The sequence below is a fragment of the Corythoichthys intestinalis genome, chromosome 1 (genome assembly GCF_030265065.1).
Source record: "Corythoichthys intestinalis isolate RoL2023-P3 chromosome 1, ASM3026506v1, whole genome shotgun sequence".
NCBI lineage: Eukaryota > Metazoa > Chordata > Actinopteri > Syngnathiformes > Syngnathidae > Corythoichthys > Corythoichthys intestinalis.
Window position 1 is genome coordinate 13,210,099 of NC_080395.1, and position 27,977 is coordinate 13,238,075.

Consider the following 27,977-nt stretch of genomic DNA (forward strand, 5'->3'; position numbering starts at 1 on the left):
AATCTGTTTAAAGGTCTGCAAGCGTCTGGACTAAAAAATATTGAAACAATAGAACATCAGAATTTGAAGGCTCAGAACTTTGTCTGTAAATGTATACGTTGAAAGATTGGTCTTTCGCCAACTTACTGTAGCCTACTCCTTGAAGCATTGAAGCTCCTCACGTTCAGTTAGTTTTTCTACTTAGCCATGAGCCCAAATTATTCCAAAACTACGAAAGAAGAATACCAGAACTACTGTACATCGAGGTGAAGAGAACGGCCAGGAGAGGACTCTGTTGGCAAGAAGCCGCCACTCAAAGCAAGTTATTCCACTTGATTTTGATACATAAAGCATTCTTAATACCTGTATATATTTTATTTATTTTTAAAGTTATCTTTAATTTATGTATTTTTTCAATTCTTTGATACAGCATAATTTGTGAATACAATGTTCATAAAAACTAAATTAATGTAAATTATACCTATGGGCTATATCCCCAACTCCAATGTTGAGTTTTTTTTTTTTTTTTTTTTAAATATAGAACAGAGAAGAGCTCTAGGAATGGCTCACAACAGAGGAAGTTAAGAAAAAAAAGTCAGCAATGAACAAAAATATTTCATAGTTATCATCAAAAGGTCAAGTAATTGTATGAAGAATCAGATTGGAAAATATTACAATGCATAAGACTAATAAAGACATCTTCCCTGAAACTATTCAGGTAAAGTTTGAAAATTGAACAAACAACAACAAAGGAAATCGAAGTATTTCAAACAATAATACATTTTTATTTCAAAGCGCCTTTCAAGAAACTTCACAACTGAGTTCACAAAAGCTACAAATAGAGTAGACAAAAGCAAAATCTGTGAGTGATTTTTTTCACATCAGCTGGTCATAGTTACAAAAAGGCCGATACTGATATAGGTCAAATTTCCAAATATTGCCCCAGCCGATAATCGGTCCATCTCTATTTTCTGACCTCATCACACACTGCAATTCGAAGGTATTTCCCCAGTGTGGCTTCTTGCGTGCAAAACTAAATTTCGCTTCTGAGCGAATCTTTTACTACAAAGTGAGCAGGCAAAAGGCTTCTCTCCAGTGTGTGTTCTTGTGTGTGAGCTTAAATGTCCCTTTTCGGTGAATCTTTTACCACAACATGTGCAGACAAAAGGCCTTTCCCCAGTGTGTCTACGCTTATGCTTTTCTAAATAAGTCTTGTGAGAAAATTTTTTATCGCAAAGCGTGCAGGTGAAAGGCTTCTCTCCAGTGTGTCTGCTTAAATGTTTGTTTAAACTTTCCTTCTGGGTGAATGTTTTACCACATAATGTGCAGACAAAAGGCTTCTCCCCAGTGTGTACACGCAAGTGTCTTGTCAACTGATGCTTCCGACAAAACTTTTTCTCACACAAGGAGCAGGCAAAAGGTTTCTCTCCAGTGTGTATGCGTGTGTGCTTGTCTAAACTCACCTTCTGAGTGAATTTTTTACCACACAATGTGCAAACAAAAGGTTTTTCTCCAGTGTGGCATCTTTTATGCAATACTAAATTTCCTTTCTGAGCGAATTTTTTGCCACAAAGTGAGCAGGGAAAACGTTTCTCTCCAATGTGCGTGCTCGCGTGTCTGTTTAAATTTTCTTTCTCGGCGAATCTTATACCACAAAATGTACAGATAAAAGGCTTTTCTCCAGTGTGTGCACGCATATGCTTTTCTAAATAAGTCTTCTGAGAAAATTTCTTATCGCAAAGAGTGCAGGCGAAAGGCGTCTCTCCAGTGTGTTTGCTTGTGTGTCTTTTTAAACTTTCCTTCTGGGTGAATTTTTCACCACAACATGTGCAGACAAAAGGCTTCTCTCCAGTGTGTGTACGCATGTGTCTTGTCAACTGTGGCTTCCGAAAAAACCTTTTCTCACATAACGAGCATGCGAAAGGCTTGTCTCCGGTGTGTGTGCTGGTGTGTTTGTTTAAGCTTTCCTTCTGGGTGAATTTTTTACCACAAAATGTGCAGACAAAAGGCTTCTCTCCAGTGTGTGTACCCATGTGTCTTGTCAACTGTGGCTTTCGAAAAAACCTTTTCTCACATAAGGAGCAAGCGAAAGGCTTCTCTCCTGTGTGTGTGCGTGTGTGTTTGTTTAAACTTCCCTTCTGGGTGAATTTTCGACCACAAAATGTGCAGACAAAAGGTTTTTCCCCAGTGTGGCTTCTTTTATGCAATACTAAATATACTTTCTGCGAGAATCTTTTCCCACAAAGTGAGCAGGCAAAACGTTTCTCCCCTGTGTGTGTGCTCTCGTGTCTCTCTAAATTTCCCTTCTGGGTGAATCTTTTACCACAACATGTGCAGATAAAAGGTTTCTTCCCAGTGTGTGTTTGCATGTGTCTGTTTAAGTGATGCTTCCAAGAAAATCTTTTATCACAATGTGAGCAGGCAAACGGTGTTCCTCCCGCACATTCTTTTATGTCTTTTCTCAATGATGACTCTTTTAATGATTTCCAAGACTTTGGGTCAAAGTCAAGATCCTCCTCATCAGTGTTATAGTCAGAGGAGTGGGACGTTACATTGTCGCTATCTGAGAGCGGAGCTAAGAGGCCGTCCGTTTGCGTTCGTCTCTCCTCTTTTGTTGTCAGGTGTTGCAATGAGCTGTCGCTCAAAGCTTTGCTTGCTCCACTCTCATCGCTTGGACCTTCGTCTTCTTCATGCTTCACACTGACAGTCATCGGAAACATTATGATTTCATCTTCTTGTTCTTCTTTAATGTAAGGGGTTTCTGGCTCTGCCTCCTGTTCGATGTACTGCATCCCCGACTCCTCCTCCTGTTTCACGTGGAGGCGATCATTCTTTTCAGAGTGAAGATCTTCATCACTGACGTCTACGGGACACTGGATGGAAAAAAAACAATTTGATGATTTGCTGAAGTCGAGCTTTTGCCCTTATTTTCTCATTGGCTGTTTTCTACCGACACTAAGAACCCTTTAGGTGAGATACTCAAGATCGAGAGGAGGTTGAGACAGAAGAGAGCTAAGGATCAAGGTGGGTAAGAAAGATGCATTTTGAATCCTGATTGAAAAGAGGGAGCGTAGATATGTTGCGCAGCTCAGAGGGGAGGGAGTTCCAGAGCTGGGGGGCAGAGTCACTAAATGCTCTGGAATAGGCATGTGCCGGTATGATAACCTTAAGCCAAAATATCACGGTTTCACGGTATTGCAATTACAGCTCTAAAATGTGTTACTTCAACATATGTGAGTTTCAAAAAAAAAAAAAGTTTTTCCCATTGAACAGGATTTTTTTTTCAAGACATATTAGCAAAATTGGAACATAAGTATAATCTTAGACTTCAAAATCTATATTATGAAGTCTATGGTATAATGTTAATTTAAAAAAAAAAAAAAATCTAAATAAAGGTGGGTCTAAACCCACAGCCACAGCTCAACATTATTTCCATCGCAACAAAAATTATTGAATTATTTTCCATAAAAAGCACATGCCTATGACTCATATAATGTTTACATTATACACACACACTTTCTCAACACAGACAGCTGCCAGAGAGAAAAAAAACAACACATTTCGCCACTGCTAGACACACTAAACACGCTAGAGTTACCTCTCGTAGCTGGTGGGAAACATTCATGACAGTGTTTACTAACCTATAATTTTGTATAAATGTTAAATCATATTGAGTGAGTCATCACCTTATCGTGGTGGAGGGGTTTGCGTGTCCCAATGATCCTAGGAGCTATGTTGTCTGGGGCTTTAAGCCCCTGGCAGGGTCACCCATGGCAAACAGGTCCTAGGTGAGGGGCCAGACTAAGCATGGCTCAAACTGACCCCTTATGATGAGAAAAAGAAATGAACTCCAGTTTCCCTTGCCCGGACGCGGGTTACCGGGGCCCCCCCTCTGGAGCCAGGCCTGGAGGTGGGGCTCGAAGGCAAGCATCTGGTGGCCGGGCCTGTCCCCATGGGGCCCGGCCGGGCACAGCCCGAAAAGGCAACGTGGGTTCCCCTTCCCATGGGCTCACCACCTGTGGGAGGGGCCAAAGGGGTCGGGTGCGTAGAGAGTTGGGCAGCAGCCAAAGGCGGGGGCCTTGGCGGTCCAACCCCCAGCTGCAGAAGCTAATTCTTGGGACATGGAATGTCACCTCTCTGGCAGGGAAGGAGCCTGAGCTGGTGGGTGAGGCAGAGAAGTTCCGACTAGATATAGTCGGACTCTCCTCCACACACAGCTTGGGTTCTGGTACCAATCCTCTCGAGAGGGGTTGGACTCTCTTCCATTCTGGAGTTGCCCACGGTGAGAGGCGCCGAGCAGGTGTGGGCATACTTATTGCCCCCGGCTTGGTGCCTGTACGTTGGGGTTTACCCCCGCAGACGAGAGGGTAACCTCCCTCCGCCTTCGGGTGGGGGGACGGGTTCTGACTGTTGTTTGCGCTTATGCACCGAACAGCAGCTCAGAATACCCACCCTTTTTGGAGTCCTTGGAGGGTGTGCTGGAGCGCGCCCCCTCTGGGGACTCCCTCGTTCTGCTGGGGGACTTCAACGCTCACGTGGGCAATGACAGTGAGACCTGGAGGGGCGTGATTGGGAGGAATGGCCCCCCCGATCAGAAACCGAGTGGTGGTCTGTTATTGGACTTCTGTGCTCGTCACGGTTTGTCCATAACGAACACCATGTTCAAACATAGGGGTGTCCACATGTGCACTTGGCACCAGGACACCCTAGGCCGCAGTTCAATGATCGACTTTGTAATCGTGTCATCGGACTTGCGGCCACATGTTTTGGACACTCGGGTGAAGAGAGGGGCGGAGCTGTCAACTGATCACCACCTGGTGGTGTGTTGGCTCCGATGGTGGGGGAAGTTGCTGGCCAGACCTGGCAGGCCCAAACGTATTGTGAGGGTCTGCTGGGAACGTCTGGCAGAATCCCCTGTCAGAAAGAGTTTCAACACCCACCTCCGGCAGAACTTCTCCCTTGTCCCGGGGGAGGTGGGGGACATTGAGTCCGAGTGGGCCATGTTCCGCACCTCCATTGTTGAGGCGGCCGATCGGAGCTGTGGCCGTAAGGTGGTTGGTGCCTGTCGTGGCGGCGATCCCCGAAACCCGCTGGTGGATACCAGCGGTGAGGGATGCCGTCAAGCTGAAGAAGGAGGCCTATCAGGCCTTTTTGGCCTGTGGGACTCCGGAGGCAGCTGACAGGTACCGGTTGGCCAAGCGGACTGCGGCTTCGGCGGTCGCCGAGGCAAAAACTCGGACATGGGAGGAGTTCGGCGAGGCCATGGAAAACGACTTCCGGACAGCTTAGAGGAAATTCTGGTCCACCATCCGGCGTCTGAGGAGAGGAAAGCAGTGCACCATTAACACTGTGTATAGTAAAGATGGTGTACTGCTGACCTCGACTCGGGACGTCGTGAGTGGGTGGGGAGAATACTTCGAAGCCCTCCTCAATTCCACCGACACGCCTTCCTTTGAGGGAGCAGAGTCTGGGGACTCTGAGGTGGGCTCTTCGATCTCTGGGGTTGAAGTCACTGAGGCGGTTGGTAAGCTCCTCGGTGGCAAGGCCCCAGGGGTAGATGAGATCCGCCCGGAGTTCCTAAAGGCTCTGGATGTTGTGGGGCTGTCATTGCTGACACGCCTCTACAACATTGCGTGGACATCGGGGACAGTGCCTCAGGATTGGCAGACCGGGTGGTGGTCCCCCTTTTTAAAAAGGGGGACCGGAGGGTGTGTTCCAATTATAGAGGGATCACACTCCTCAGCCTCCCCGGTAAAGTCTATTCAGGGGTGCTGGAGAGGAGGGTCCGTCGGGAAGTCGAATCTCGGATTCAGGAGGAGCAGTGTGGTTTTCGTCCCGGCCGTGGAACAGTGGACCAGCTCTACACCCTCGGCAGGGTCCTCGAGGGTGCATGGGAGTTCGCCCAACCAGTCCACATGTGTTTTGTAGATTTGGAGAAGGCGTTCGACCGTGTGCCTAGGGGAGTCCTGTGGAGGGTGCTCCGGGAGTACGGGGTACCGAGCCCCCTGGTAAGGGCTGTTCGGTCCCTGTACGACCGGTGTCAGAGTCTGGTCCGCATTGCCGGCAGTAAGTCGAATTCGTTCCCGGTGAGGATTGGACTCCGCCAAGGCTGCCCTTTGTCACCGATTCTGTTCATAATTTTTATGGACAGAATTTCTAGGCGCAGCCGAAGCGTTGAGGGTGTCCGGTTTGGTGGCCTTAGCATTGCATCTCTGCTTTTTGCAGACGATGTGGTGCTTTTGGCTTCATCAAGCCGTGACCTCCAACTCTCACTGGGGCGGTTCGCGGCCGAGTGTGAAGCGGTTGGGATGAAGATCAGCACCTCCAAATCCGAGACCATGGTCCTCAGCCGGAAAAGGGTGGAGTGCCCTCTCCGGGTCGGGGATGAGATCCTGCCCCAAGTGGAGGAGTTCAAGTATCTTGGGGTCTTGTTCACGAGTGGGGGTAGGAGGGAGCGGGAGATTGACAGGCGGATCGGTGCAGCGTCTGCAGTGATGCGGACTCTGCGCCGGTCCGTTGTGGTGAAGAAGGGGCTGAGCCAAAAGGCGAGGCTCTCGATTTGCCGGTCGGTCTACGTTCCTACCCTCACCTATGGTCACGAGCTGTGGGTCGTGACCGAAAGAACAAGATCCCGGATACAAGCGGCCGAAATGAGTTTCCTCCGCAGGGTGTCCGGGCTCTCCCTTAGCGATAGGGTGAGAAGCTCGGTCATCCGGGAGGGGCTTGGTGTCGAGCCGCTACTCCTCCGCGTTGAGAGGAGCCAGTTGAGGTGGCTCGGGCATCTGGTTCGGATGCCTCCTGGACGCCTCCCTGGAGAGGTGTTCCGGGCATGTCCCACCGGCAGGAGGCCCCGGGGTCGACCCAGGACACGCTGGAGAGACTATGTCGCTCGGCTGGCCTGGGAACGCCTTGGAATCCTGCCGGAGGAGCTGGCTGAAGTGGCTGGGGAGAGGGAAGTCTGGGCTTCCCTGCTAAAGCTGCTGCCCCCGCGACCCGACCCCGGACTAAGCGGAAGATAATGGATGGATGGATGGATGGATATTGGAGGTATTGCCTCCACGGGAGCCACCCTACGTAAACATGTTTTACATGTCAGTTGATCCTCCTCCTCTAAGCCATGGCCGTCTGTAACTTTTCTCAAGCCGAATTAATCCCACATCAGCGATTTTGTTTTCTTTGATGGGGGAGGAAGTTCAGGAGTTTCACCTCCTCCAGCTATCGTGTAGCACAGCTGACTCACTGAGCAACAACCATTGGGGGAGGGTTAAGCCTTGCAGCTACAAGCGAGGCATTTCTCCATGCTATTTTGGGAAATAAAAAATGGCTAATACCTTAGGGATGGAATGCCGGGAAAATTTTTGTGAATTTGAAACCCTTGATGTTTTCATATCACGGTATACCTTGAAACAGGTAATCGGCACATGTCTACTCTGGAACCATAGGTGGTGAGATGGGCACGAAGGAGTGAAAGGTGAAGGGTAAAAGAACAACAAAGTGAACGGGGTTGGTGTGTTAATATAGAGGAGGTAAGAAAGATAAATAGATAGACTGACTCAATGTCCAAATCACAACAACACAGCTCAAACAAAAGAATAAAATAATAATAATAAAGATAATAAAACAATAAAAGTGGACTACAGTAAACAACACTGGGTCTCCTAGCGACCCACTTTTAAAAGGCACATACAGTGGGGAGAACAAGTATTTGATACACTGCCAATGGGAAAACCCATTGGCAGTGTATCAAATACTTGTTCTCCCCACTGTATACCAGTGCATCCAAGACCGTGTGTTTAAAACTGTGCAAAATGTTAGTCAGGCCCAACACAATCACATTTTGAGAACCTATCAGATGACTAAGAAAATTAAACATCAGTATCAGGGCCACCTTGACCTCATCAGAGCACTAACCAAATTTACAAAAAAGAACATTAGCTTGGACATATAGAGAACAACAAGGTCGAAATGTGTCCTCATTGTCAGTCAGCGTTTCGGCGATCATATGACTGATATTTCATCTGACTATGGGACTTTAACACTTGACCTGACAACTTCAGGTCAGGGATGATCTACTGTTTGTCTTCATTTGTTCTCATAATGACACTCTTAGCATCATATTTTATATCGTGTAACTCCCCGTACGTGGAACACACAGTGAGCAGCTGCTGGAGACCAGCTGAATGTGGAAGAAGAAGCACACAGTCGTCTGCATACATAAGATGGTTCAACTGTAATTATTGACATCTAATTTATTATTTTTTTTCAACAGAAATAAGGAGGGGGTGCTGATGCTCCTTTTTGAAACTGAACATATTCTTTTGACTATTTATTTGGTTGACATCGTCAGACACCTTAAGATTTCAAGCGCAAAAGGCTTTAATCATCTTGCTGAGTGTAAATTAAAATGAGTTTGTCTAGTCAGTGTTACTTAATTTTGGGGGATTTAATGTCCACCTCACATTTTGTGCTATGTTCTGCATTTTGATTACCTCATGTGAATTTGTTCTGCATTTTGTTAACTTCTAATTTTGTGCAATTAAAAAACAAAAGTGGAAAAAATATAGCCATGTTCATGTTGAACATTGTTTGTAGGGTTGTTCCGATCATGTTTTTTTGCTCCCGATCCGATCGTTTTAGTTTGAGTATCTGCCATTCCCGATATTTCCCGATCCGATTGCTTTTTTTTTTGCTCCCGATTCAATTCCAATCATTCCCGATAATTTTTCTCGATCATATACATTTTGGCAATGCATTAAGAAAAAAATGAATACAACTCGGACGAATATATACATTCAACATACAGTACATAAGTACTGTATTTGTTTATTATAACAATAAATCCTCAAGATGGCATTTACATGATTAACATTCTTTCTGTGAGAGGGATCCACGGATAGAAAGACTTGTAATTCTTAAAGGATAAATGTTACTTTGTATATTGTGACTAAATACTGCCATCTGGTGTATTTGTTGAGCTTTCAGTAAATGATATTGTAGCCATTTAACTGTTCTGCCCAAATGCATGATGGGAAGTGCAACCATGACCGTGCGTAGTGGCACCAATTGATATATCTTCTCTGTGTTGGGAAGTAACATAGGGTGTTAAGGAAAAGATCAACCACTATCGTTTTTCCCCACATTGCTTCCCACGATATTTCTAATTGTTGAGAGAGGGATTTTAAGGCTTTAGCCAATTAAAAAGAGGCTTCAAAGATTCTACTCATTTTACGCTGCCTGTTAGCTCTATATAGGTAAAACGGCGCCATTATAGATTGAACGCGACAATGCGTGAGTGGGTCAATCGCGTTAAAAGTAAAACGCAAAAGTGCGTTATTTGCATTAACTATTTTAACGTGATTAATTAAAAAAAAAAATTATTTACTGCCGTTTACGCGATAAATTTGATAGCCCTACTTTAGGCCAAAACTAAAGACTCTGGATGAATGTAAGACATTTTGTCTGTAACGTTAAATAAAATTAGAAAACGATTTAATTTAAAAATATATATATATTTAAAAAATGCATGTCCGATATTTTTTTTCCGATTCCGATACTTTGAAAATTACGTGATCGGACCCGATCGCATCCCGATCGATCGGGACATCTTTAATTGTTTGTAGTTAGCTTTTGAACAGTTTAACATCCACACTTGTTGAGTCAACTGTTGGCATGACTGCAGTGTGCAGTACAGACAATGCATCAGTAGAGGACACCCAAGATCGTCAAGAATGAAGCTTGGAGTAATAAACAATTTCTAAACACAAAGGGGTTCAAGGTACTTGTTACAGGTTATTTTCTGGACATTTCGGGACCTTCATAATATTTTCACAATTGTCCGATTTTGAATCAAATCTGGGAATTTTGCCAGTCACAATCACAGATCACGGTCACATTAAAGCAAGTGTGATATTAAATAAATAGCAAAACAACTGCTGTCATGCTCTTACCCTCATTTTTTCGTTTTTCAGCACCTCGTCGTGGCCTGGATTTCCTCTCCTCATCTTCCACGTCTCTCTCTTTAACTTGATTGTCAGGATTGCGTTGGCCTTCAGTCAGTAGTATGTTGTCGCATCTTTAAGACAAGAGGTGAAGCGTCTTATACAATTTAATGTAATCACTCTCGTGTTAACCAAGCGACCACCCACATAAAAAAATACAAATCGGCGTTAAGCAAAACAATCGAAATGCGTTAACGTGTCTTGGCTAGCAAGCTAAGCTAAACACAACTAAGTTAAGTAAGGGAAGCTTAAACATAAAGCCAAACGACTTCCACTAAGTTTTAAAATGGGACGTTGAATTCCAATAAATTCTTACTTGGTTGCTTACCCGATGAAAATGCTTTAAAAGAGCTCGTTTACTTAGGAGAAGAGTACGCGAAAGAACTGCAAGTCCAGGATAGGTACGCTTCAACAGTGAACCGGAAGTAGAAACGTTCAGGCACTGAAACTTCAGTGTAAAACGTTGAAGCGTTTGGAACCAAAACTACTTCACCTCACTGGACTCCGAAATATTTAAGACATGTGGTAATCGAATCCGAATTTGAGTCACAACTATTGATAACTCAGTTTTGAAGGCTCAGAACTTTGTCCGTAAATGTATACTTTGAAAGATTGGTCTTCTCCAACTTACTGTACTTCCTCTGCTGCACTTATTTCATCAAGGAACATAAAAATGAACTCGCTTCATTGTAAAGCATTGAAGCTTCCCAGGCTTTCTTGGTTTAGCGTTTGTTCGCTAACCAAGAGATCTAATTTTTCAAAAAATACAAAAAGAGTGCAAGGAAAAGCTGCATCAAGGCGAAGGGAAGGAACGGCCAGGAGAGGTCGTTGTTGGGAAAAAGCCGCCAGATAAGGTAGGTTGTTTCACATGACTTTGATATATATATATATGTATGTATTTATATACAGTATATATTAGGGCTGTCAAAATTATCGCGTTAAAGGGCGGTAATTAATTTTTTAAATTAATCACGTTAAAATATTTGACGTAATGAACGCACATGCCCCGCTCATACAGATTTAAATGACAGTACAGTGAAATGCCCACTTGTTAATTGTGTATTATGGAGTTTTGCTGCCCTCTGCTGGCGCTTGGGTGCGACTGATTTTATAGGCTTCAGCACCCATGAGCATTGTGTAAGTAATTATTGACATCAACAATGGTGGGGTACTGGTTTATTTTTTGATTGAAAATTTTACAAATTTTATTCAAACGAAAACCTTAAGAGGGGTTTTAATATAAAATTTCTATAACTTGTACTAACATTTATCTTTTAAGAACTGCAAGTCTTTCTATCCATGGATCACTTTAACAGAATGTTAATAATGTTAATGCCATCTTGTTGATTTATTGTTATAATAAACAAATACAGTCCTTATGTACCGCATGTTGAATGTATATATCCATTTTGTGTCTTATCTTTCCATTCCAACAATAATTTACAGAAAAATATGGCATATTTTATAGATGGTTTGAATTGCAATTAATTGCGATTAATTACGATTAATTAATTTTTAAGCTATATATATATATATATATATATATATATATATATATATATATATATATATATATATATATATATATATATTTTTTTTTTTTTTTTTTTTTTTTTTTTTTTTTACACTTAAATGCCTGCAATATGAAGTGATTGTCAGAGAATCACAAAATTTGAAAAATAAGGTCTTAATGAAACCTTTTTTTTTTCAAATTTGTAAAACAGAAAAAAAATATGTGTAATAAGCGCTCTAATATCTATAATCCTTGCCAAATCCTGTTTTTTTTTTTTTCTTATGGAACCTGCAGATGCATGAGTTGATTTGCATTCATTATTTTTTTATTTTTTTTTGAGGAAAGATATTTCAAAACTGAATTTGTTTCAAAATCATGAAATTCTAAGTGTATCAAATGTGATACATTTGGCAAGAAAGGGTTAATTATTTTTAATTTGTGGGTTTTTCTTTTTTTTTCAAATTCTCTAATCTAAAATAATTTATGTATACAACAGCTCTAAAAATGGTTCTCAGCAGAGGAAGCTAAACAAAAAAATTGTTAAAAGATCAAGTAATTGATTAAAGAATCAGAATTGAAAATATTATATTGCACAAGACTAATAAAGGCATCTTCTCTGAAAATAGAGGTGCACGATAATTATAGGTCAGATAATAGGAATTATGACATTCCCCCAATAAGTCCGATAACATTATATATTATCGGGCCAATTAGTAATATTTTTGGCACGGTGTCGGATTAGGATGTGTGCGTATGATTCCACTACTGTTTTGCCAGTATGCAAAGTTTTGTTACTGTTCTAGAGGCTGTATTTTTCCTTCACGGAGTTAGAAACCTTACTTTGGCAATTAGCAAATGTTTGCATTTTACAGCGTTATATTTACAAGTTTTGAGAGGCCTTTTGGTTATTGATAGGCTTGCTGTTCTATAATTGCCAGGTTAAGAAAGTTGTCTCTTGGCCCAAGATGACAAAAATCTTCTCTCCTGTTGCACCAAATGTTTTATTTGCTGACAAAGCACAATATCTGTTGGGTTTATGTTTGTTTTAGATCAGTGCTCATTGTTCAGGGGGACACATCGTTCATGATATTGGCTGATTGATTGTGATTGACTCAAATTATATTTGAAAAAAAATAATTTGGGCACTTTATTTGAAGTCAAAACTGTTCGTCTTTGTTTTGTTCATTATAATAATGTTCATGTCATCATGAAATTTCTGGTTCGGTCAAAGGCAAATCTATGCTGAATCAACCACTAGTATTTTTTACCTACAGGTGTTAAAAAACTCAGGTGAATATACATTGAAAAATTATATATATATATATATTTATATATATTTGATCGGTTATCGTATCGGTATCGGCCTTGAGAAGCAGGAAGTTATCGATATCGGTTTCAAATAATGGATCTCGTGCACCCCTATCTGAAACTATTCAGATAAAGTTTGAAAATTGAACAAACAACGACACAGGGAATCAAAATATTTCAAATCTTTTCCTTTCGGTTTTCCCCTATTGGGGTCGCCACAGCGAATCAGTTGACTCCATCTAATCCTGTCTTCTGCATATTCTGCTTTTACACCAACTACCTTCATGTCTTCTTTAACTACATCCATAAACCTCCTCTTTCGTCGTCCTCTAGATCTCCTGCCTGGCATATGGAAATCCAACATCCTATTGCCAATATACTCACTCCTCTGGACATGCCCACTCCATCTCATTAGGTTCATAATACATTTTATTTCAAAGCGCCTTTCAAAGACACGTGACAACAGAGTTTGCAAGAGGTACAGATCCAGTAGACAAAAGCAAAATCAGACAAAATCTCAAGTAACAGGAAAGAAGTCATAACACAAGAACAGAGAATCAAGCTGGAAATGATCATTCGACCAGATGTTTTCAGTGTGGATTTGAAAAGTGGGAAAGAAGTTATATTGCATAGATCAGGGAGAAGAGAGCAACTAGGTTGGGGTTAGGGGTGCTAATCCAAAAGAGGTCAGAAATGTAGAGTGGGGCTGTGCTCGACATGGTTTTGAAAGTCGTGAGAAGAATCTTGGAGTTTATTCATTTATAACTTGTCCTTACATTTTTCTTTTAAGAACTACAAGTCTTTCTATCCATGGATCGCTTTAACAGAATTTTAATAATGTTAATGCCATCTTGATTTATTGTTATAATAAACAAATTCAGTCCTTATGTACCGTATGTTGAATGTATATATCCATCTTGTGTCTTATCTTTCCATTCCAACAATAATTTACAGGAAAATATGGCATATTTTATAGATGGCTTGAATTGCGATTAATTAATTTTCAAGCTGTAATTAACTCAATTAAAAATTTTAATCATTTGACAGCCCTACTTTGTACAAATTAAAAAATGCCGGCATGCTTCAGCTGTGTAGGCCTTCATCAAGACAAACAGTGACTCTGCTCAAACCACCTCTTAAAACTAGTGGACAATTGTAAATTCAGCATAGCCAGGTGGACTCTCTTCACCTGATCGGGGTCAGTCAAAGGGTAGGTCAATTAGGAGCAACAGAGAAAAAAAGCTCCTAATAGCAGACCATCACAAGTAGAAGAAGGAAGAGAGAGAGAAAAACACACAATAGTACATACTACCAAGGACCTTTAAATATAACATCTCAATTTTTTTTTAGGTGTTTCAACTTGAAATATCCTCGAAGGCTATAAGGCAGAAAAAAACAATAATAATATTTCATTGTTTTATTTAAACTAGCTTTTCAAGACAGAAGATCTAACATATCTATCAAGACTATGTTCTCAAAGACCGCTTTCAAACTTTTAAATGACTTAAACGTACATATATTTTTATCTTAATAGCAAGATAAACAAGACCAACATTGAAAATATATAGTGCATTAAGGAGAAAAAAAAGGATAATATGCTTAATAGTACAAGGAGCCCCAACACTACAAAAAAGGAGAAAAGTCCAGTTCTCCATTTAAACCGGGATATTGGGTTCCTTTAAATGTACATATCCAAAAAGATTCTCTCTGTAAGAGCCTTTTTAATCTATTTCCACCTTTTATGGAGTTTTCAATGTGGCCAATGCCAAAAATGTAGAAAAAGGCTTGTCTTTATTACATGCTTCATTGAGTGAGTCCATTCAAATCAACTCACACTGCTGAGAGCACCTACATACAATGAGTTGCCATAGCACAACGCCGCTAGTGTTTAAAAGCTAAATGACTCGGCGCCTTTGAAGGTAGGCCAGCTGCACTGGTGAGCAAGAAAAGCAGCAGGAGGGAGGTAGAGGCTGTACGAGCATAAAGCAGAAAAACAAATATATTTTTTTAAATTAAAAAGCCGATCCTCTGAAAAATGGTGCGATGAAATGGTGGGATTGGGAATCCCTAGTTTTAAAGAGATTTTTCACATCAGCCGGTCGGATTAAAAAAAAAAAAAAAAAAAAAAAAAAAAGGCCGATACTGATATAAGTCAAATTTCCATATATCGGCCCGGCCGTTAATGGGTCCATCTCTAATATTGTCACACACTGCAATTCTAAGGTATTTCCGTAGTGTGGCTTCTTGCATGCGATACAAAATTTCGCTTTTGAGTGAATCTTTTACCACAAAGTGAGCAGGCAAAAGGTTTCTCTCCAGTGTGTGTTCTTACGTGTTTGCTTAAATATCCCTTCTCGGTGAATCTTTTACCACAACAAGTGCAAACAAAAGGCTTTTCTCCAGTGTGTGTACGCTTATGCCGTTCTAAATCGGACTTATGACAGAATCTTTTATGACAAACTGAGCAGTGAAAAGGCTTATCTTTAGTGTGTCTGTTTATATGTTTGTTTAAACTGTCCTTCTGAGTGAATGTTTTACCACAACATGTGCAGACAAAAGGCTTCTCTCCAGTGTGTGTGCGTGTGTGTTTGTCTAAACTCACCTTCTGGGTGAATTTTTTACCACAAAATGTGCAAACAAAAGGTTTTTCCCCAGTGTGGCTTCTTGTATGCAATACCAAATTTCCTTTCAGAGCGAATCTTTTACCACAAAGTGAGCAGAGGAAACGTTTCTCTGCATTGTCGGTCAAATGTTTTATCCCTGTGTGGCTTCTTGCATGCGAAACTAAATTTTGCTTATGAGCGAATCTTTTACCACAAAGTGAGCAGCCAAAAGGCTTCTCTCCAGTGTGTGTTCTTGCGTGTTTGCTTAAATTTCCCTTCTCGGTGAAACTTTTACCACAACATGTGCAGACATAAGGCTTTTCTCCAGTGTGTGTACGCTGATGTATTTCTAAATGAGACTTCCTAGGATATCTTTTATCACAAAGTGTGCAGGCGAAAGGCTTCTCTCCAGTGTGTTTGCTTGTGTGTCTGTTTAAATTTTCTTTATCGGTGAATCGTTTACCACAAAATGTGCAGGCAAAAGGCTTTTCACCAGTGTGTGTACGCATATGTCTTTTTAAGTGATGCTTCCAAGAAAATCTTTTATCGCAATGTGAGCAGGCAAACTGTGTCCCACCCGCACATTCTTTCATGTCTTTTCTCAATGATGACCTGTTTAATGATTTCCCACACTTTGGGTCAAAGTCAACATCCTCCTCATCAGTGTTGTAGTCAGAAGAGTGGGACGTTACATTGTCGCTATTAGAGAGCGGAGCTAAGAGGCTGTCCGGTTGCGATCGTCTTTCTTCTTTTGTTGTCAGGTGTTGCAATGAGCTGTCGCTCAAAGGTTTGGCTGCTCCGCTTTCTTCGCTTGAATCTTCATCTTCTTCACTCTTCACACTGACAGTCATCGGAAACTTGGTTATTTCATCTTCCTGTTCTTCTTTAATGTAAGGGGATTCTGGCTTCGACTCCTCCTCCTTTTTAACGTGGAGGTGATCGTGTTTTTCAGAGTGAAGATCTCCTAGAGTGACGTCTGCGGGACTCTGCGTGGAAAAAAACAATTATGTGATTTAGGGATGTCCCGATCCAGGTTTTTGCACTTCCGATCCGATACCGTTATTGTTTTGCACTTCCGATCCGATACCGATATTGGCCGATACCGACCTATCTGAGCATGTGTTAAAGTTGAAAGTTATTTAGCCTCCTTACTTAGTTGTCAGACTCATGTTGAAAAAGGTTTTAGTACCCTTGATAACAACTAGCCAGCTGAATTAGGTGAGTTTGAATAACACACAATGGTTGGTATAAAGAAACTGACCTGTTTATTCAGTGACAAACACAAAACATTATAAATAACAAACAGAAATGGCATAGTCAGTCAGTAAAACGTGCAAATAATATTGCAAACTGTATTAAAAAAGCAAAACACACCAACAACCTCAGTGGAAAATCCCACAAATCCCCCAAGCTATTAGATGCTTTTAATGTTTCGTGCATTAGTTACAAAAATTGTATAAAAAGCCTCTCAGGTTTAAATAAACGACTATTTCAGTATCAAGTTAACATTTTAAAACAGTAAATAAAATACTCAAGTCCCCATTCTGTATCAGCAGCTTTAAACTACATTCAATCCATTTAATTTTGTGAAACAACTGTTAAAGTTGTTAAAATTGCTCCCGTTATTCCATAATTTCCCTTCTGTCTACTTTCGACATGCGAAAGTTTTAAAACTGTTTTGAAGATAGATTCAAGTCAAGATTTTGCCGATTTAGGAGTATTTTAGATAAAAAGTTAATTAGGTTCGCTTGGAAGGTTCACAACAGCCTACTAGGGAAGTCTTCTGCTTTAAGATGGCGGCTGTTTACTAACGCATCTGGTTCTATATATACATATGATATCTATTATCTCCAGTAAAACGACGTTGACGTAGTTTGTTGCGGCTGTCAGCAGAAGTAAGGTATTTTTGTGTTTTTTCTCCAGCGGCATGAGTTGAGCTTACGCCATGAGTTGAGTATTGGCATTACCCGGGTCTAAGACAATTTGTGTTTACTTTCGGGACGCAATGCGGTCCGTTTCTCATTGCGTCCCGAAGACCGCGCTGTGTATTAGTTCCGCTTTACTTGACATATTTCAATATTCGGAATTTGGATGTTTGTGAATCGTTCTCGAATCTTCAGCGGCCGAATCGCGGGTTGGATGGTGCGTCTTTACTCACGTGAGATAATGGCTCGTCATCCAGAATGAATTCTTCGGCAATGACTCGTTATTCCCTGGGCTTTGGGACTGTCGAGTGCCAGTTTGTCACGCACAGCAAAAGTTTCTGCCAGTGTTAGTTGCGTAGGACCTTTCTTTTTGTCTTCGCTTTTCTTAACATACTCCTCGGTGGTGGTATTTCGCTAAATGCTTGATTAGGTTGGTTGTATTAAAACTTCTTACAGCTTTACCACCACGCTTGACTTTATTGTGGCATATGTTGCACTCTGCCTCTTCGTCTTTGTCGTCCTTTAAGGTGAAATGATCCCACACAGCTGACATTTTTACCGATAAAGTCTCTCGGTAAATTGGGAGACGGTAATGTAAATGTAGTGTGTTGAAGGTGTGCCGTAAAATGCGGACCGGATTTTAGGGAAACCGAAGCAAAAACTGGAATGGATTATGTAAATCGGTGCGCTGGACGGGACTTTGAAAAAAAACTGGATCGGAAGTCTGGATCGGAATTTTTCCCATGTTCCGATCCGATACCGATGCGCATTTTTTTGGCCATATTGGCGTCCGATCCGATCCAAATATCGGATCGGGACATCTCTAATGTGGTTTGCTAAAATCGAGCTTTTGCCCTGATTTTCATGTTTTTTATTGACTAAGAACCGTTTAGGGCAGACAGATTATACATTTAAAAAAAAAAAAAATTTTTTTAAAGCAGAATAAAAATAAGAGATCGAAACAGAAGAGAGGTCAGGATCAAGGTGGGTAAGATAGATGAGTTTTGAGTCCGGATTTGATAAAGTGGGAGTGAAATATTGCGCAGCTCAGGGGTAGGGAGTAGAGGTAGAAATTAGGGCTGCAGCTATCGATTATTTTAGTAGTCGATTATAGAGCTGAAACGAATACTCGAGCAACTCAAGTAACTCGAGTTTAAAAACTGATCCGAGTAATTTATATATATATATATATTTTTTTTTTTTTAAAAATATTTTATTTGCCAACTCTAAGCATCACGTTTTGCCCAGACTACTTTTAATGCGGGACAACGCGCTGATGGCACGTGCGTAGAGGAAGAAGCAATTAAAACAAACAAAAAAATACTGCAGCCGACAGCCGCTACAAACTAAGCCGACGTTGCTAAAAACTAGCCCGCAGGATGCTACGGTGGTAGCAGGTAGCGTCCCATGCGTCTCATAGATATTACATGGATGTTGAACTAGATGCGAAATCACAGAGTCAGTGGATTAGTAAACAGCCGCCATCTTAAAGCAGTACAATTCTCAGCACTAATAAATAAGATTAACGTTACTGTCACTCGCTCACGTAGCGTTAGCCCTGCGGAGGGCTAGGTTTCTATTGATTATGACCACTGTCGATGCGTGGCTAACGTGTCTTACATACAGGCTTTATTTAACCTGTGAAAACATAGCGCTGAGGAATGATGAGGGTGTGAAATAAAAACTTAATAATGCTGTCAATTTTAGCTCAGTAGGCATTGCTGGATAAAACACGTAAACGTTAAAACAATTGTTGGCTGTTTTTAACAATGTACATCGAAAATAAAGACATTGATTGACTGAAAATGGTTCAATATTAGCTCAAATGTCTTGTTTTTACATGTATATTTATAATTGCTCTTTATCTAAAGAAAATGTTTTATCTGATTACTCGATTAATCGATAAAATTTTCAGTCAATTACTCGATTACTTAAATATTCGATAGCTGAAGTCCTAGTCGATTAATCGATGAACTAGTTAGTTCGAATAATTGGGTAATTGGATAAGGAACACGAAAAATTAAAACCTTAAAAAACAGTATGAAAAAATTAAAGATCTATGCAACAATGGCTAACTTACATTGCAAAAGTCCACTAGCTTAAAGGCTAGAAAACTCTACATTTTTTTTTCACAATGCTCTTAAAAAATGGTTCAGACAAATATTCCTACAAAAAAAAAAAAAAAAAAAAACGGCGAAATATACCTATAAACTAAATTACGAATGCATTAAAAAAACATTAGCTCAAACAAAAACTTGGCTCATGTTGGTCTTAACATGGAGCAGCTGAATTCAGCCATGTCAAATGAGGCAGACTAGAGGGCAGTGTATCCTCCCAAATCAATAAACCTAATGCAAACACTTTCAAAATAAACCATTACAACGCCACTTTAATTAAACGAATACTAGAAGCAGAAAATTTGAATTCGACTTTTTCCTAATCGAATACTTGAGTTAATCAATTAATCGTTGCAGCAATAGTGGAAATCTTGGGGCACCTCACGATTCGATTACGATTCAGAGGCTATGATTCGGCGTTATCTGAGATTTTGCATGAGCTCTCTCGGGACATGTTAGATTTCTCAGAACAAATTGAAGCAGGAAATTTGGACCCTGAGTACGTGTCCTACAAAACAGAGCAATTAATTAACATTATTGGCATCATCTTGGCGCTGTCAGATCAAGATGTTGACCGAAGAGTTTTCGATAGTTTAGAACTGCGGTCAAACCAGCCTCCACTCGTAAAAACGAAGTCAAACCAGCCGCCCCTCATTTGGATTATTGTTTGCATTATGTGCATTACGATAATGCAATGCGCTGGCTTCAGAATGCAATGAGGTGGCTTCAGAGCGCAAGTCCTTTTATTAAATATATGAAAGAAAAAAAACGGTGACCTATTCGACAACGGGTCCACTTGAGAGAGACACTGGAGCACCCCTGGACCCAAACTAAATCATTATGATGTAAAAATGATGTCGGAGTTCAGAGTAAAACTACTTAGAAAACTGCTAGTTATTTCTGTCATTTAGCCTTATTTCAAAACTTGATAAAAAATAATAATAAAATCAGGGAGATATCCAAGGACCGTTCCACTTCTGAGGTATACTAGAGTTTCCCGTAAGCAGACATAAGCCCATTTAAAGGCGCTGGCCCGCGCGATGTAGAACCTACAGACTGGACTCCACCATGGGCTGCTGGTGGAGTTCTCCTCACAGTTTCCTCGCTACACTGACCACGCTACTAATCTTCGTCGTCTTTGTGATATTGAGGGAGCAATTATTTTTCAGATTATACAGATCTACACTGCCACCTTATGTATCGGGTGTACATAAAAATTAGCCAATGCCTCAGGCGTCAATCTATTATCTGAGATCGACTAGTTAAGACTTGCTTTGCTGAGCAACCAATCAGACGTTAGAAACTTTGACGAGCAAACGTGACAGATAAAATTATTTCATGGTTGCACCTCCGGAGGAACAAGAGTGCAAGAATGAAATAAATAAAAAGTGAAATAAATACATGCTGAAATAAATAAATAAATAAATAAATAAATAAATAAATATATACATAAAAATCGAAATACATTTTGAAATAAATAAAAATTGAAATAAATAAAAATCTAAATAAATTTTGAAATAAATATAAATTGAAATAAATAAATAAAAATTGAAATAAATAAATATGAATCGAAATAAATATAAATTGAAACAAATAAAAATGGAAATAAATAAATACTGAAATAAATAAATAAAAATTGAAATAAATAAATATAAATTGAAATAAATAAATAAAAATGGAAATAAATATTGAAATAAAAAAAATGGAAATAAATATTGAAATAAATAAATATTGAAATTAAAGCATTTTAATGACACTTTTAATTATTTATTTAACTGTGTATTTATTTATTGAATTTTTGCACTCCTGGTCCTCCATATTCGGACAGCCCTCTGTTAGTTTATGTTAATGGAGCGTACAAACTCTCTCAAAAACAGAGGGGTGTCCAAACAACTAGCACAAACAAATGGCATCACTTCGGAACCATTTTGCAGTGAATAAGGGGCTTAGAAGGACGTCATCACACGAAAATAATATCTCAAGCCCCCCAATTTACTGCAAAATGGACCCGAATTTGTGCTACGTGGTTCGTGCTAGTTGTTAGGACACCCCTCTGTTATTGAGAGAGTTGGTACGCTCCATTAGCCGTGGGAGCTAAGCTAAGAAAAAGCTACAACTGACATCATCACTCGAAATTAATATCTCAATAAAAGCATAATACTGTGTCTACAAAACCTTTACAGCACAAACGATTAGCGTCATTTTCATATAAATTTGCGTCTGATGGGGGGGGCAACTTTGGGGAGGTTCGTACAGATGGTCACAAAGCAAATATAGCAATTTACAAAGTGTCTTTTTTTTTTTTTTAACTTCTGGGTCATCGTCTTTGCAATTCTATTGCGAGCCTTTTGCATTTGTGCTGTGAGTCATTTGCTGTCGTGTTGTGGAAATTGGGGTTTGTGTTTTTGCCAATTTGCAATCGCGCTTTAGGAATTGGGGATGGTGTTGTGGCAGTTTGCATTGGTGCTGCGAGCCGTGTTGTGGCAGTTGGAATTCGTGCTTTTGCCAATTTGCAATCGCGCTTTAGGAATTGGGGATCGTGTTGTGGCAGTTTGCATTCTTGCTTTTTTTCTTTTGCAAAGCGTTTGCTATTGGGGTTCGTGCTTTTTTCTATTTGCAAAGTGTTTGGACTTTGCATTTCGCCTGACACCTCTCGGCCACCGTACAAAAGCGCCGTCACCCAGATGGAATTTTGGAAGACGACAGGAGGCAACAAGATGGCAGATCATAAGTCCATTTAACTAATGACGTGTTATTGGAGTTTCTCAGCCTGTTGCGATATATACAATGAGTCCATTTATTGCACGGTAAATATAAATGAGGGCGGTAATTTTCACGGCTGCGTTTTATCGCAGCGTGCGTGTGTGCATATATTTATGCGGGAGCGTTCCTCTGCAAACATGTTTTACATGTCAGTTGACCCTCGTCCTCTAAGCCGCGGCCGTCTGTAACTTTTCTCAAGCCGAATTATTTCCATACCAGCGATTTTGTTTTCTTCGATGTGGGAAAAAGTTTAGGAGTTTCACCTCCTCCAGCCATCGTGTAGCACAGCTGACTCACTGACACTGAGCAACAATCGGTGGGGAAGGGTTGAGCTTTGCAGCTGCAAACGAGTGATTTCTCCATGCATTTTTGGGAAATAAAAAAATAACGAAAACCTTAGGGACTGTATGACAAAACATTTTGGAGGTTTTGAACACTGACGTTTTCATACCGCGGTATACCTTGAAACCGGTAATCGGCACATGTCTACTCTGTAACCATAGGTGGTGAGATGGGCACGAAGGAGTGAAAGGTGAAGGGTAGATGAAGAACAAAGTGAACAAGGTTGGTGTGTTAATACAGAGGAGGTTAGATAGATAAATAGTTAGACTGACTCAATGTCCAAATCACAACAACACAGCTCAAACAAAAGATTAAAATAATAATAATAAAGATAATAAAACAATAACAAGTGGACTACAGTAAACATTGGGTCTCCTAGCAACCCACTTTTAAAAGGCACATGTACCAGTGCTTTCAAAACCGTGAAAAGTAGGGTGTAAAGCTGTGCAAAATGTTAGACCCAACACAATCAAATTTTGAGAACCTTTCAGATGACTAACGAAATAAAACATCCGTATCATTAATAAAACAGACTGGAGGGTATTCACCTGAGCTGCTACAAACATATCTGAAGGCCTTTTTAAGAAAATTGTCAGAGAGTCATTACATGCCACATGTAGTCTCTGAAAGCTTGTTTTGATCTGACCACAGATGTGCAGAGTAGAGGGGTGCACAATAGGCTTTAAACAGGGCCACCTTGACCTCATCAAAGCACTGACCAAATATATGACAAAGAACATTAGCTTGGACATATAGAAAACGACTTTGCTGAAAATGTCTTCATTGTCAGTCAGCGTTTCGGTGATCGTATGACCGAGATATTTCATCTGACTGCAGGACTTTAACACTTGACCTGACAACTTAAAGTGCCGCGACACGAAAAAGCGTGTTTATTTCATAATACACGTGATATTTCATGCTCCGAAATGAAATAGACCACTTGGATGTGTAAAGAAGCGATCGATATATTTATTCAATTTTTTTTTAATCCCGCGCAACGAAAATGAGAGACTTCCGGCTTCGGTCTTGCATTGAGGAAGAGGGTGCTGTGACGTGTACGGGAGAAGGAGTCCTCTTCACTATACAGCTGTACTGTTGTATGAGAAGGACTAAGGATTCAGCAGATCTTGCGGATTAATTCGTTAATTTTTCGCATCACGCCAGCCAAACAGCCGCAGAAAAAATTTTCTGTATGAGGGAGAGACGTGTGAGCCTTTTTGGGGTTTCAAAAGGTTCCCATTCACCGGTGGATATTGGTCAAAACAAGCCCTACTACTATGGGACCATGGGACTTACGAGGAAGTGAGTAAACATCGTGTGTTGTATTATGTCAAATACCGGGATCATTTTAATATGTAGGTGGCTTGCATTTTGTGGCTGACATGCTCCTTGTCCCTTCGGCCGACGACCGGCGGCTTGTCGCACATCCCCCCGCCGGGTGAGCACTATAGACGTCACAATCACGCCTCCGCGCCATTTTGTCCGTCTACTCGTCGTGTTGACGCATTACCGCTATGTAAATTCCTCCTATTATGGTATGTTTTTCTGCTCGTTAACATTAATAATCAAAATGGTGAAGGCGTGTGTGGCGGTTGGTTGCAATAACAGAGAAGATAGACGGAGAGACTTGAAGTTCTACGGTATTCCGAGAGACCCGGAGAGGAGAGCGAGATGGACTGCTGCAATTCGACGAGAAAACTGGGCTCCAAACGATTACCACAGATTATGTAGTAGTCATTTTATATCTGGTAAGATGCATTTAATATATATTTAGAGGGTTTTGGGCTGACAACCACAGTTAAGATCATTGCGAGGCTAATCGCCGACAACATACAGTTTCAAATTCAAGATGCTTATTTCTTCCACCAGCATTACATTTTGAATAATATTTAGCTGGTACCAAGTGAAAGAAGCTGGCCTTGTCTACGGATCATCAGTTAAACAAGTGTGTCCAAACCTTTTGCAAAGGGGGCCAGATTTGGTGTGGTAATAATGCGGGGGGCTACCTTGGCTGATTTACATAGAACAATATATTTAAACAAATTTTAGCAAGCCCTTCTGTGTGTCACATTTGCTTTATTTTTTTTTTTAATTCATAATTTCAACAGTCTCGTCTTTGTGGCGTTGTCTTTCGACACTCGGGCTCTTGCGAAATACTGCTGCTGTGAAATTAAACTAGCTTCAAGTTGCTATAATTTCTCGCTGTGTATCTTCCCTGTAATGTTGTCGTACATGTCAGCGTGTCTTGTTCGGTAATATTATCGCGTCGCATCGAACTCTTTGAAAACAGCGACTGTCTCTTTGCAAATGAGGCAGACACAGTTGTTGCGTGTTTTATTGAAGAAATAGTCCAATATCCACCAATCCTTGAAGCGTCCGCCATCGCAGTCAACTTTTTTTTTTTTTTTTATTGTCGCCATTTTAGAAATCACACAGGGTAATGTTGCTTAGAGTGCTGCTCTTAATGTTTTTCAAAGTTTCGTGAGAATAGGCTGATTTAGTGTGGACAAGTTAGTTGTAGATATCAGGGTAGCAGATGTCAGGCAGAGAGGGCGAAGACAGCGGGTCGAAAAATATCGATTTAGGCATCAAATATGGATCTGGCGAATGGATAGACTGAAGCTTTTCCACATAACGCCTTTAATGCAATGCATCCAATGAGTTTACAGCGTCTGAAAGCACCGGGGCTTCCATGAATTGCACTATAAATTCATTCATTCATTGCACGACAAATTGAAACCATTGAGAATACGGATAAACAAAGACGGACAATATGGCGGCCGGATACAGCGACACGTCATTCTGTGACGTTGGTGAGTAGGGTCTATACTCGGCTTATTGCCCTCTTCATGTGCCCGGTGTTCTGTCAAATTTTCCAAACGATCAGAAATTGCAACTTTGTGTTAAAAATAAACGCAAATACAGCGATTACAAAGTAAACACTGCAAACTTTCTTTAAATAAAGGACTACTTACGTTTAATCATGGATGGGCATGTAGAAAAGCTCTCCTCATCCTCATTTTGTCATGTTAGCTGCATAACAACTGCATCCGTCCTCCTATAAGTCTCTCGCTGTTTACGATTTTGCCGTGTAGTAAAGCATTATTTTGCCATATTGGTGTTAACCATTTGGCAGCTACACACTCCTACGACGTCCGCCGGTTTGTCCGGCGGTCATTGCCCAGCTGCTTCCCCGCAAACGAGCCCTCTGCTCTCAGCAGGGGAACGACGAGGTCTAACTTGTTCGCCGCCCGGCGGGTTGCCGATCGACAAAGACATTCGACAATCCAGTCGTCATGTGAAATGATCCGGGCTAGTTATGTGCGATTTTCCGCTTCGAAGACTTTGAAACATCACTCGGTTCGGGTTAGCATGTTGGCTAGCTGTCACGCCTCTTGGTTTGTTTACATTCTCAGAAGCTGGGGAAGGGAATGACATAACCCCGACTTAGGTGGCATAAAATATCGTTCGGGAGGTGCGACAGAAGAGGTGAAGTCGACAGTTTTGACCAATATATAGTAATTTTGCCATGTCGTCCTGAATAAATGCTTTTTTTATTATTTCATATTCCATTTAGCACAAGACTGTTATTTGTCATGACCATGTCATTTATTTAGCTATTGGGGAAAAATACTTGGATAAAAAGAATATCCTGTAAAAATTGAATTAGAGAGACTGATACAATGACATTTTGCGGCTCTCTTCGTCGCGTTTTCCTCGTTCGGAATAATTCCCCCTCAATGGGCTGAGTAGTAAAACCGATGAGCCCATTCTCCCGCTGACATCATCCACCTGTTGGGGACGCTAGAGCCCTATAATGGTAGGCGTGGTTAACCGGCAGACTAAAAGACTAATTTCTCGTCATCTGCGTTTAGCTAAATTGTTGTATATAGTCTCAAAATGTGATTCTAATTCACAAAATAATGCTATTTAAGACTTTTTTTCTCCTGTCGTATGCGCTCTTTAATGTCAGGGATGATCTACCGTTTGTCCTCATTTGTTCTCACGATCATAACGGCACTCTTAGCATCAGTTTATATCGTGTAACTCCAGCTGAACCTGGGCTAAGACGCACACAGTCATCTGCATACATAAGATGGTTCAACTGTAATTATTATCATATATATATTTTTTTTTCAACAGAAAATAGGGGGCACTGATGCTCCTTTTTGAGACGGAACATTTTTTTGTCTATTTATTTTGTTGACATTGTCAGACACCTTATGGCTTTAGGCACAAAAGGTTTTAACGTCTTGCTGAATGTAGATTAAAATTAGTTTCTCTATTCAGTGTTACTTAACTTTTTGGGATTTCATCACTACCTCACATTTTGTGCAAAGTTCTGCATTTTGATTACCTCGTGTGCAATTGCTCTGCATTTTGTTAATTTTTTGCAACAGCAATACAAAAGTGGACGAAACACAGCAATGTTCAAATTAAACAATGTTTATAATTAGCTTTGTAACTGTTCCACACGCACACATGTTGGGTAAACCTTTGGCATGGCTGCAGAGTACAGTGCAGACAATGCACCAGTAGAGGACACATCTTCAACAATGAAGCTTGGAGTTATAAAACATTTTTCAACACAAAGGGGTTCAAGGCACTTCTTACAGGTCACTTTCTGGACATTTCGGGACCTTCATAATATTTTCACACTTGTCGGACATGGAGTCAGATATTGGGATTTTGCCTTACAGCCACAAACACTGATCACGGTCACATCTAAGCAAGTGTGATATTAAATAAAAAGCAAAACAACTGCTGTCATGCTCTTACCCTCATTTTTTCGTTTTTCAGCACCTCGTCGTGGCCTGGATTTCCTCTCCTCATCTTCCACGTCTCTCTCTTTAACTTGATGTTCGAGATTGCGTTGGCCTTCAGTCAGTAGTATGTTGTCGCATCTTTAAGACAAGTCGTGAAGCGGCTTATACAATTAACTGTAATCACTCTCGTGTTAACCAAGCGACCACCCACTTAAAAAAATACAAATCGGAAGTGGCGTAAACAATAGAAATGGGTTAACGTATCTTGGCTAGCGAGCTAGGCTAAATACAACCAAGTTTAAGTAAGGGAGGCTTCAACATAAAGCCAAACGACTTCCACTAAGTTTGAGAAGGAAATTTTAAGTCCATAATTTTTTTTACTTGGTTACTTACCCGATGAGAATGCTTTAAAAGAGCTCGTTTATTTAGAAAAAGAGTACACGAAAGAACTGCAAGTCCAGAATGGGTACGCGTCGAGTGAACCGGAAGTAGAAACGTTCAGGTGGTGAAACTTCAGTGTAAAACGTTGAAGCGTTTGGAACCAAAACTACTTCACCTCACGGGACTCCAAAACAATTTAAGAAATGTGATAACCGTATCAGAATTTGAGTCACAACTATCAATAACTCAATTTTGAAGGCTTAGAACCCTGTCCGTAAATGT

General features: G+C 40.7%; 2 protein-coding genes across 3 annotated transcripts; both read right to left on the minus strand.

Annotated features, from left to right (window-relative positions):
- Positions 1-743: 743 nt before the first annotated feature.
- Positions 744-10,448, minus strand: LOC130924160 (gastrula zinc finger protein XlCGF57.1-like). Of its 2 annotated transcripts, none has more exons than XM_057850554.1 (3): positions 10,306-10,448; positions 9,927-10,051; positions 744-2,852 (listed from the first exon to the last, which is right to left on the minus strand). In XM_057850554.1, exons 2-3 carry the CDS (start codon positions 9,978-9,980, stop codon positions 960-962), a joined length of 1,947 nt encoding a protein of 648 aa, XP_057706537.1. In that variant the 5' UTR covers positions 9,981-10,051; positions 10,306-10,448; the 3' UTR covers positions 744-959. The 2 variants fall into 2 exon arrangements, with proteins under 2 accessions (XP_057706537.1, XP_057706545.1); XM_057850562.1 differs by having other exon boundaries at positions 10,294-10,392.
- A 4,529-nt stretch (positions 10,449-14,977) lies between these two features.
- Positions 14,978-27,808, minus strand: LOC130924267 (gastrula zinc finger protein XlCGF57.1-like). The gene is made up of 3 exons (XM_057850712.1): positions 27,708-27,808; positions 27,328-27,452; positions 14,978-16,387 (listed from the first exon to the last, which is right to left on the minus strand). Exons 2-3 carry the CDS (start codon positions 27,379-27,381, stop codon positions 15,017-15,019), a joined length of 1,425 nt encoding a protein of 474 aa, XP_057706695.1. The 5' UTR covers positions 27,382-27,452; positions 27,708-27,808; the 3' UTR covers positions 14,978-15,016.
- Between the last annotated feature and the right edge of the window lie 169 nt (positions 27,809-27,977).

What these genes read in the sequence shown, in the direction of transcription:
- LOC130924160 (XM_057850554.1), bottom strand. Translation starts at nt 9,980, where the DNA reads ATGAGGAGAGGAAATCCAGGCCACGACGAGGTGCTGAAAAACGAAAAA. An exon ending in TGAAAAACGAAAAAATGAGG is followed by an intron (nt 2,853 to 9,926) that starts GTAAGAGCATGA and finishes TTTTCCATCCAG; the next exon opens with TGTCCCGTAGACGTCAGTGA.
- LOC130924267 (XM_057850712.1), bottom strand. Translation starts at nt 27,381, where the DNA reads ATGAGGAGAGGAAATCCAGGCCACGACGAGGTGCTGAAAAACGAAAAA. An exon ending in TGAAAAACGAAAAAATGAGG is followed by an intron (nt 16,388 to 27,327) that starts GTAAGAGCATGA and finishes TTTTCCACGCAG; the next exon opens with AGTCCCGCAGACGTCACTCT.